This window comes from Arachis hypogaea, chromosome 14, assembly GCF_003086295.3.
Source record: "Arachis hypogaea cultivar Tifrunner chromosome 14, arahy.Tifrunner.gnm2.J5K5, whole genome shotgun sequence".
In the NCBI taxonomy this organism is placed as follows: Eukaryota; Viridiplantae; Streptophyta; class Magnoliopsida; order Fabales; family Fabaceae; genus Arachis; species Arachis hypogaea.
In genome coordinates, this window is record NC_092049.1 from 56,449,940 (window position 1) to 56,461,891 (window position 11,952).

Consider the following 11,952-nt stretch of genomic DNA (forward strand, 5'->3'; position numbering starts at 1 on the left):
TCGTGTTGTAAGTATAGTTCTAAACCAGCAAAGAATCCTTTCGTACAAAAGTTTTGGTTGTCACTTAAGCAAACCCAATAAAATTGATAACCGAAGTATTGAAAACTCGGGTCGTCTCTCAAGGAATCGCAGGGAAGTGTGTTTATTATTGGTTATGGAAAAAGGTATATTTTTGGGTTTTTTGAAATAAGAAACAAGTGATTTAAATGGCAAGAAAAATAAATTAATAATTATAAAGACTCTTGCCAAGGTATGAGAACTGGAAATCCCATCCTAGTTATCCTTATCAGGCGTGATGAGAATTGTTTATCGCTCTCACTTAGTTAACCCTTACTAAATAAAGAAAAGTCAAGTGGACCAATCAATTTGATCCTGAAGTCCTAGTCAACTCCTGTGGAAAGACTAGCTTTAGAACGATCCAAATCAATCAGTGAATTCCAATTTTCAATCAACAGTTGAGTTTGATAACTCAAGTGTCACCAATTACTCAACCAAAGCAAAAGGGGAAAAAATCTAAATTAAATTGGAAGCATCAATAATATAAATAGGAGAAAAGCAATCATAAATCTGAAATACCTCAAATTTCATTAAATAGAATATTCAAATCTAACATGAAGAGTTCATAAGCCAATTTGGCTAAGTAATTACCAAGTGAAATAGAGAAACCAAAGCATTAGAATAAATAAAAGTAGAAGAGAAACATAAATTAAAGGAATATTGAACCTGGAACTTGAGAAGAAGTAATCCTAAAACTAAGAGAAATCCTAATCCTAAAACCTAAGAGAGAGGAGAGAGCCTCTCTCTCTCTAAAACTACATCTAAAACTTAAAATTGTGAATTATGAATGTTGTATTTTTGAATAAATGGATTCCCCCACCTTATAGCCTATAATCTGTGTTTTCTTGGCCGAAAACTGGGTCAGAAACTGCCCAGAAATTGTGCCCTGCGATTTCTGATACGTACTGACCGCTGCAAAGTCACGCGTACGCGTCGTCCACGCGTACACGTGGATTGCATATTTTCTAGGTCATGCGTCCGCGTGATCCACACGTGCACGTCTATGCGCTTGCGCGTGCTCTCTCTCTTTCTTTTTCTCTTTTTTTTTTTAATGAGCATCAAAAAGAGCTCATAACCTTCTCATCCTTCTCTGAAACTCTAAACTAGCTAAGATTCAAGATTAAGCACATTTTGAAACATAGGGGATTTTTCAAATAACTTGAGAAAACTTGCAATTCAAGCAAAAACTCAATTCAAAGATTCATCCCTTATTAAAGCATAGAATGCATAAACACCTTAGCAAGCAAATGAAAATATACCAAGAAGTAAAGAAACTATATACAATGGAACCCAATTCATTCATTCATTATATCTACAAGAGAATGGAAAGAGTTTACCATGGTGAGGTGTCTCCCACCAAGCACTTTTAGTTTAAGTCCTTAAGTTGGACATTGGGAGGCTTCTTGTCAAGGTGGCTTATGCTTGTATCCATCCTTGAACCTCCAAGAGTGCTTGTCCTTCAATTGGTTGTTAGAAGTTCCAACCTTCTTCATTAAGCTTTGGTGAGGTCCTCTCCAAGACGTGAGCTCCCGAGATTGACTATCATGGAAGCACCAAACTACTCTCCTAGACCCATTTAATTGAGTATTACACCAATCCATGCTCTCCAATTTTGAGCTTCCCATCATAATGAACCTAGATTTAGAACGCCAACCACTAAACATCCTCCTATTTCGCTTAATTCCACAAAGCGCCCTAAGTTGGCCATCCGTTTCAAGCAAACCATACTCAAGTGGATAATAAAGCTGAGAGTTAGAAGTTTTACCCACTCAAGCGGAGGATTGGATGACGAAATAGGTGGAGGAGTTCCCAAAGATCTTGATAAAGCATGCTCTACTCCCCTCCATCCTCTTCTAGAGGTTTCCACCACTTGGCGAGGTTCTTCAAGTTCCTCCTCATGCCAAGCTTCCTCAAGTTCACATTCTTCTTCACCAATTTCTTCTATTTCTTCCCCATCACTCTCATCGTAGATGGGAGGTATAGTGAAATCTACCTCATCATCAAGTCTATGCATTTTGGGGAAGGACTCTTCAAACTCAAAAGGATCATATATTGATTCGGAATCATCATAGATAGGAGCGTTTGTTACTCAGAATACTTCTCCCAGTTCTTCACCCTCAGTAGGTCTTGGAGGTTTCAAGTCTTCCTCAACCTTTCTTTCTAGTCCACTGGGGAAGGGTTCAACAAGATCATCAAGGGAATTGATCAACATGGGCAGAAAATCACTAGTGAATCCACTTCTTGATCAATTTCCTTCAACTCTCTGTTTACTTCTGCAACATTGCTCTTCTCTTTAATATCTCTTCCAAACTCCTTGGAAAAGGATTCTTCAATTTTCGATTCCTTTATGTGCTCAACGTATCCTAAACATCCACCCACTACTTCCTTTTGTTCGCTAATCTCTTTCTTCTCCTCTTGTTGTCCTTTTTGCTTCAATTCTTCTTTCTCACCATGGAGCTTCAAGTTCATATCCTCACTAAGCTCCTTGACTGTTTCTCCACATTCAACAATGGGGGTACTTAAGGTGCATAAACTCAGGTGGGACGTTAGGTGATTCACGGCTTCTACCATGCTAGCTATCTTTGCTCTTAGCTCCTTAAACTTAGTTTCATCATCCTCTTGCCGCCTTAAGATGCGAGATTCAAGGTCTCTCAGTTCTAATATGAAGGCTTCATCGGGAGGTGGTGTTGGAAGAGAGAATTCATCAGTTAGGGGAAGATTGTTGTAATCGGAAGGTGGTTCATATTGGTGGAGTTCTTGAGGTGGTGTATGTGGAATTTGTGGTTCTTGGGAATATTGGTATTGGGATGGTGGTTGTTCTATATGTGATTCTAATGGTGGTTGATATGGTGTGTATGAGTTATGGTCATGTAGATTTGAATGGTGATGTGAGGCTTGTGAGTATGACGTGTGGCTATATTGAGGAATGGGGTCACATGCATATGATGATTGTGGTTGACAACCACAAAAAGGGTCATCACACACATTGGACTGGTATACATTAGGATCAGAATTATACTCATAGGAGTTCGTAGGAGGTTGTTGCCATGAAGGTTGTTCATAAGCTTGAGGTTTCTCCCATCCCTGATTCCCAAATCCTTGATGCATATCTTCATTGGAGCTTCCATTTTCTACAACATAGTTTGAACTACACTCATAGCCAAAAGGATGAGAATTCATAATGAAATAGAAAATAAAAACAAAGAGCAATAAGAAATAAAGAAAATAAAATCCTAACTAGTAAAAATTGGCAAACAAACCAAAGTTCAAGCTATTCACAATATATACAATAGCCAATGACATAGCACCATTGGATCCCTGGCAACGGCGCCATTTTGATGATCGTGACTCTCGGCGGTTTAGAATTTATCTAATGAGGTCTCGTTATTAAGTATAGTTTCTAAACCAACCAATAGTCCTTTCATTCAAAAATTTAGGTTGTCACAAGTAACAAACCCCAATAAAAATTTACCGGAGTATTTGGACTCCGGGTCGTCTCCCTAGGAAACAATGGAGTACATGTGTATTGGCTATGATCGGATAAAAAAGGGGTTTTGTTTATAAGATGGCAAGGAAGTAGACTGAGTGAGTAAGTAAAGAAAGCAAAATAAAGAACTCTTGGCTAAGACTTGGGTACTTGAGATCACCATCCTAGTTAACAAACCAATTATTGACAATTATGGGAGGCCAACCCATTAAGTTTACTTCTCGAAGCCTTAAGTACGTAACATTTACTCCTAGACTTGAAGTATGTCAAACAGGCTTGATCACATCCACCCATAAGTCCTAACCTTCCTACCAATTGTCTTAGTAGTGGGTTAGCGTCAATGGGCTTCAAATTGATCACACAGGGTTCTCAAATTACCAAATTCATTATATCCAAAAACTCAAGACCATTCAAGTCCCTTGGCTTAGGCCAAGAATTGATAAAACTACTCAAGAACTAAAGAGAGCATTTCATCAAACACTTAGAATGCAATGAAAATCAACATCATAAATTGCAAGATGTTAAATTCTACCACTATCAATTGCAAGAAAAGTGAGATCACAACTCAATTCATCAATTAAAGAAACATCAACATCAAAATTGCATTAAATGTAAACAAATCCAACATGAGTCATCATCACAAAAGAGAGCAAAATGGGAAATTAACATAAAAACTAAGAGAATCAAGATGTAGAAAGGAGAAATTATAGAAGAAACAAGATGAGATCAAGTAATTAAACATGAAATTAAAATAATCTAACCTAATCCTAACCTAATTCTAGAGAGAAGAGGGAGCTTCTCTCTCTAGAAAACTAACTAAAGGCTCATGTTGGCTAAACTAATTGCTCCCCTCTTGCTTGGACTTCAATTTTGCATGAAATACACTCAAAAACAAGTTGGAATTGGGCCTGGGTAGCTCAGAAATTGCCCCCAGCGAATTGCCTTCAAGTGGGCCACGTGAGAGTATCGGCGCGTGTGCGTCATGTGCGTGTGCGCGTCGACCGGAAAATTCTCAACCCGCGCGGACGCGGCATGTACGCGTGCGCGTCCATAGGCAAAACCACTTTTGCGCGTGCGTGTCTGGTGCGCGTGCGCGTCCTTTGGTGCTTTCTCAATCTTTGTTTCTTCATGCATTCCCCCTTTTGTATGCTTTTCTCCTCATTTCTTCCATCCAATACTTGCCTTATGGACCGGAAATCACTCATCAAACGCACAAGACATCGAATGGAATTAAAGTGAATTAAAATCACCAATTTAGAGCCTAAAAAGCATGTTTTTACACTTAAGCAAAATTCAAGGGAGAATTATAAAACCATGCTGTTTCATTGAATAAATGCGAGAAAAGGTGACAAAATCCCCCCAAAATAAGCACAAGATAAATCACGAAATCGGGGTTTATCAATGCGCACACGGAAGGATTGTCTAGGGTTAGCTACCGGACATGTCGAGTTTAGCTATATAACCGATAGATGAGACTCGTCAGCCTTAGGGCAGGTATAAATCATATGCAATTGTCTGTTTTGTTTGAATTTTCATTATTTGGGATTGCCTAATTGATCAATTATGCTTAACTGTTATATGTTCTATTTGTTGTAACTGAAATCTATCTGTGTTTTCTTTGTCTGCATTGTTTGTTTGTGTAACTGAGATGCCCCTTGTCCGGCGGAGGAGTGACGAGGGTAGTTACACCTGTGTTTTAGAGGGTAGTTACACCTGTGTTTAAATCTGAATGTCAGAGTTCTAGGATCGCTTCTAGCTTTTCTGGGACCTTATATATTTTGTATGTTGGCACCATTATCATGCTGACAACCCCCGGTTCTCATTCCATGCATATGTTGTCATTTTTAGAGGTAGGTCGAGAGGCTCTGATGAACGATATTTTTATGCTGGTATAGAAATTAGAAATGAATCCAATCGTGAGTATAGTCTAACCGACACGCAAATCTCGCATTAAACAATTCTAAAATCTATAACCAAGCGTATTAGTCCCGAGTCGTCCTCCCTAGGAATTGTCGTAGAATGCACATTATTGATTAGGAAGTCTTTTGTGGATTTGGGAGTTTGGTGTAAGAATTCAAGCGAACAAAGTAAACAACAATCAATCAAGATAAAAAGCCTTGGCTAAGGGTGAGTATTGGAAGTTCCATCATTATAGCTTCCTTCAATTGTGATAACAACTAATCATTGCTTCACTTAGTTAACCTCTAATCATGGAGGAAAGTCAAGTGAAAGTAACTAACTTGAGTCACAAGTCCTAGTCTAACCCTTGGAAAGTCTAGCTTTAGTGCCCTCCAAGTCAATTAGCAATTCTCAATTCCCAATCAATAATTGATATCCACTACTCAAGTGTCTCCAATAACTCAACCCCTAAGCCAAGTAAGAGAATTCTACTTCATAGCTGGGGTTATCATTTTATCAAACATTTGGTGAGCATTCATAGGAGACATTATGGAATTAAATAAAAGAGTTGAATTCAAGATATCTAAATCACACAATCATCAACAATTGAACAATTGCAAGCAATGGACATGAAATACCTCAATTCATTAATCCAAATCAAAGTAACAAAGTCAAATCTAGATCCAAAGCGAATGAATCAAAAGAACACAAATTGAGAATAGGAGAAGAGTAGATCTACAACTTGTATCAAAGTAAAAGTGAATTAGCAATTGATCTCACCAAAGAAAATCAAAGGAGAATTGCAATAGAGAGAAGTTGGAGTTTCTCTCTCTACAAAATGTAACTAACTAGGAAAATATCTAGAAAATGTGTAAGAATGGGTGAATGGATCCCAAGCCCTTCAATCTATGGTTTTCTTATGTTCTTCCTGCCAGAACTCTGCCCCAAACAGGGTCTGTAACTGCCCTGAAATCACTGGTCACGTTTTCTCTTTAAAATCACGTGCGGGCATCGATGCGTACGCGCACAGCACGCAAACGCGTCCCTGGGGCTTTTGCGATCCACGCGCAAGCGTGAAGCACACGGGCGCGTCCATGAGGTTCTGGCTCAGTCACTAAATGCGTCGGCTCCTGGCTTTGGCTCCTTTGCGCTGATCTTGGTGGCGCGCATCCACGCATACGCGCCATGTGTGTGTGTGTGTCACTGCTCAAAATTCCAAAGCTCCAATTTTCGTGCTCTTTCCCTTTATGCATGCTTCCATCCTCTCCTCGAAGCCATCCTTGCCCTATAAGCTCTGAAATCACTTAACACACGGATCACGGCATCGAATGGTAATAGAGGAGGATTAAATTATATCTAATTTAATGCAAAGGAGGCATGTTTTCATCCATGAGGCACAATTGGGAAAGGAACACAAAATCATGCATTTTTATATGAATAAATTTGAAAGATCATTGATAAAACCCTCAAAATCTATATAAGATAAACCCTAAAAACGGGGTTTATCAACCTCTGCACACTTAAACTATAGCATGTCCTCATGCTAAAGGAAAGCAAAAGACCAAAGAATCACAACAGAATGAGATTCATGAGATGCAATCTACTCACATGAATGCAACTAAGATGGATGCTACTATCTACTTGGTCAAAAGCAACTCAATCATCCTAGAACATATATATAAGCACATAGGGCAAGATGATAGGCAATGCATGAACTCTACCAATTTTAATCATCAAAGCGAAATGCGCACAGCTTGTGTGAAGAATGCTCGTGAAAGCCAAGAACAAAGATTTGGGCTTCGAACCTTCACTGGAAGTGTTTGCATTCTATTCGCTCGGTGTATAGGGTTAATCACTCAATTCTCTTCTATTTCATGCTTTCCAAAATTTGTTCTTCCTCTAACAATCAACAATTATTATATGCATGCATACATATATCATGAGGTCTTTCCTTAGGTTGTAATGGGGTTAGGGTCAAGATAGGGTTATATATTTGGCTAAGTAGACTAAAAATTGAATCCTTTGATTAACCTAAGCTTCCCACCTAACCTATATAACATCCTATACAATTATGCACTAGCCTAACTACCCATTATTCACTTTTGATCACTACACATATGCATTGATTTGTCTTCGAGCCTTACTTTAGAGCACTTTGTCCCCTTTTCCTTTTCTTTCTTTTCCCTTTTTTCTTTTCTTTCTACTTTGTTTGTTTCTTTTTCATTATTCCTTTTTCTTTTCTTTTTATTTTATCTCTTCTTTTGTTTTTTTTTCTTATCAACGCATATGGTCTACATGTTTGGTCAACACATGAGTATGTATCCACTTTCTAATATTTTTAATGAAAACAACAACATGCTCTTACCTCAACCAATGTCCCCCCTATTTCCCCACACTTGAATGATACATACACACTAGCCTAAGCTAATCAAAGATTCAAATAGGGACATTCATGGTTTTTTGCTTTTGGCTTGTAATGTGCTAAAATTAAGAATAAGTGGGTTAAGCGTAGGCTCAAAGTTGGTTACAAAGGTTGTTATAAGGTAAGGCAATTTGGGTGAGTAGCTAAGTGAAATGATGGCCTCAATCATATACATGCATTCATACATACAACAACAGACATATAGAGTCAAACAATTTAAGGATCACAATCATAGAGAGAACAATGCACACAAGAAGGAAGATAAGTGGCTAGAAGATGTAGCCACGCAATAAGGCTCAAAATCAATGTTCCAATACATTCTTCAAATGAGCTTAGCATAAAAAATTTTCAAAATTGGTAGGGTTGCCCTAAATTTCTAGTTTCTTAGGAAAGAAGTCATTACTCTAACCAAGTAGACTTAACAAGAGATAACTATCATGCAAATGGTGTCAAAAAGTGAAAAACCTAATCATGCAATCTATCCTAACTAATAAAAGAAATTCAAAGTTTATTTGGGTGTTACCTATGGAGATCGGTCGACTGACCTCCATACACTTAAAACTTAGCACGATCCTCCGTGCTTTGAGTGATGCGCAATGGGTGATCGGCTTCAGAATGTCCATCATCTCCCTCATCATCGCCATCTTCACTTGAGGTCACAATAGATGTGGGGATATTCGGTTCCTCCATAGGTGGGATGACAACACTTAGAAGCTTCTTCACATAAGCATACCGGCATTGATCCATCTTCTTGTGGAAATCTTCAATGCATTAGTGGGATGATCTTGGTGGTGCAGATGAAGTAGTGGAGACACCTGCGGGAATGGTCATGTCAAAGTTCCCGGTGTCCGTTGATGGCTTGAGATATTTCTCGGTTGGAACAACATTACCATCAACTGGGATTATGGCCCTCCGATCCCTAGTCTCATGAGAAACACCGGTGGCCACAACTAACTCGGTAACCAAGGCAGGGAAGGGTAGGTTACCCTTAGCATGAATACGCCCCATGGCTTACCGGATGATAGATGGGATGTTGACCAGCTTCTCGCTAAGTACGCACCAAACCAATAAGGCTAGCTCAGCGGTGATGGATGACCCATGGGTGCTTGGAAGCACATAGTGGGCTAAGATTTGGGCCCATGCCCCAGCTTCTTGAGTGAGGAAATGTGCGTCAATGTCCTTGGGCCTCGGTCTCATTCTCCCTTGAATCCAAAATGATTTGGGTATAGCAATGATGCGGAGAATGGCATTCCAATCAAAACCATATTCGCAACGTGCCAACAAGACCTCTTGGTAAACGTCAATTCCATCCGCTAATGGCCTGGTTTTAAGCACTCCTTGAACCATCCGCTAATGGCCTGGTTTTAAGCACTCCTTGAATGACTTCCTCCGTGATGGGAACTTGCTTTGTACGCATAAAAACTGATGCAAGAGAGGCTGAGTGGTAGTTGGAGTAAAACTCCACCACCCAAGATAGGTTGGCCTCCTTTGGTTGTCTCATGAGAAATCCCCATTGCCTCCGCTCGATGCGGGGTATCACAAACGGAACAACATGAGCCGGAGGGGCTAGAAGAGGCTCCGCGTGATAGTTCGTTTCAATTATCATGGGATAGACAAGCTCGTAGTATCGGTTGGAGAACTTGTTTGGATCCCTCGGAGGGTTATCCTTCTCTAGGGCATCAATATTGACGATGCTTCTTGGCTTCTTGAGGAGGGGCTTAGCCGTAGTGGCTTTAGTGGCCGGTTTCTTTGGCACTTTTCCCTTATCCTTCTTGATGACCATCCTATGAAAGTGGGAAAGGAAAAGATATTAAACTCAAGAAAACACTCAAAAATGGTAGTCATGCAAGTGAGAAAATAGGCCATAAAAGGATAGGCGTCTTAAATGCATGACAGTTGCAACATGTAACTAAGACAACATTGGAAACAATGACAAGTCACTAGCATGTGATGCAAGAATGGTATAAGCATGCAAATAAGAGGCATGAGAAGCATACACCCAATCATAAAAAAAAAGAAGCAAGTCGTAAGGGGTGGGCATGGAAAATATGAAACATGAAGAATAATATGCTCAATGCACATAGGAATAAGCAAGTGAGTGAGGAAGGGCACCAAGTGGAAAGAATTAGGTCAAATTTGAAACTAAAAAGACATATGTGCCTTTCATCAAACACTTGATGTGCAACCCTCAAATAATGAACAAATGGAGGAAATGTTGCAATGTAGCATCCCACAAAGCATTATCAATCATCATAGAGCACCATATTTTGCAAGAAAACCAAATATAACAAACTAACCCACCAATGTAAAAGAAATCTCTACCCATAGCACCCATGAAAAATAGAAAAAATAAAGACAAGGATAAACAAACAAGTAAGCATGAAAAAGAAGCTACTTAAGAAGAAGAAAATAAAGACAAACAACTAAAGAAAGGAGAAAAAGAAGCAAAACAAAGAAAAAGAGAAAGTAAGAGTACCTTGAGAAGAAGAGGGGAGTAATGGAGAATGGTAGTGAGAAAAGAGGGGAAGAAAAATGGAGAAAGAGAGGAGAGAGAAAGTGTAGGACCGCCGGAGGTGGTGGTCGCCGGTGGAAGGGGATGAAGAAGGAAAGAAGAGGAGACTAGAGAAATAAGATAGAAAATGAGGGAATAGGGGTGGAGAATTTGAAAATAGGCACGCTACAGTGTTTCTGCGTCGTAGGATCGATGCGCGTGCGCCCTGCATGCTTACGCGTGGATGGGCATAGACGATGAAGGACACGTACGTGCCAGGTGCATGCACGCGTGAACGGGGTTGTGCTAGTGGCACAATGCTAGCGTAGGACTTGCGCAACTCTTGGGTTCATGTACCAGGAGTTGGCTGCAGGAAGAGCGACGCGCGCGCGCACAGCGCACTCACGCATGGAGGTAGCATGAAGCAAATGGACGCGCAGGCGGCAGGTACGCCTGCCCATCAGTGGAGGTTGTGCCCCCAGCATGGTGTAGGCTTAGTGTTGGCGCAACTCTGGGAAAAAATGTACCAAGAGTGCAAGTGGGGTGATCAACGCAGGCGCGTCATGAGCGCTCGCGCGTCGATTCGCGAAGCAGCATAAGGGCGCGTACGCGCCAGGTGTGCGCACGCGTAAGTCAGGTTAGGCGCGGGGCATGGTGCTGGCTCAATGCTCGCATAACTCTCTGGATTTTCGAACCAGGAATTGCGAGGGCCATTAACGCGGACGCGTTTAGCACGCTCCGGCGTGCATCCCTTTTTTTTTAAAGACATGAAGAATGCATATTTATCACAAATTCAGTAGGTAGCTAGCCAAAGGGACCAAAAACACCCAAAACTCCCTGCAATACCTAGAAATGGGGTGTTCTCTACCACACAATCAATTCACCTACTTAAAATCAATGCAAATTACCATGAATAACTATCTATGGTAGTCAAAATCAAATCTATCTAAACAATGCTATGGCTGAGTAATCACAAATCAATAAAGAGTTCAAGAGTTATGTACAAAAGGGACAAAAGGATAGATCTCACCATGGTGGGGTGTCTTCCACCTAGCACTTTTGTTTAATGTCCTTAAGTTGGACTTTCACTAGCTCAATGCTCTTTGCCAGGAGGTGCATCTTCCAAGAGGAATACTTCAATCTCCTTGTTGTTTTTCATTTGCTCACCATGATACAACTTGAGACGGTGCCCATTAACCTTGAAGATATCCAGACTTGAGGGAAGGCACAAATGGTAGACCCATAGGGTTCCGCTTTCTCTACTTGATAGGGTCCTTCCCATCTTGACCTTATTTTTCTGGGCAACAATCTCAATCTTGAATTGTAAAGGAGGACTAGATCGCCGGCTCTAAATTCTCTTCTTCTTATGTTCTTGTCATGCACGGCTTTCATTTTCTCCTTGTAAAGTCTAGAGTTTTCATAGGCTTCCAACCTCAAACACTCTAATTCCACTAATTGAAGCTTTCTCTCAATTCCGGCCCCACCCAAACTTGGATTGCACTCCTTGACGGCCCAATATGCACTATGCTCTACTTCCACCGGTAAGTGGCAAGCTTTGCCATACAGCAACCGAAAGAGGTTCATGCTAATCGGCAT

At 40.4% G+C, this 11,952-nt stretch overlaps 1 protein-coding gene across 1 annotated transcript; it reads right to left on the reverse strand.

The window, feature by feature from the left end:
• Positions 1-11,511: 11,511 nt before the first annotated feature.
• On the reverse strand, positions 11,512-11,952 carry LOC112742614 (uncharacterized). The gene has a single exon (XM_025791852.1). The coding sequence runs from the start codon at positions 11,950-11,952 to the stop codon at positions 11,512-11,514; it is 441 nt and encodes a 146-aa protein (XP_025647637.1).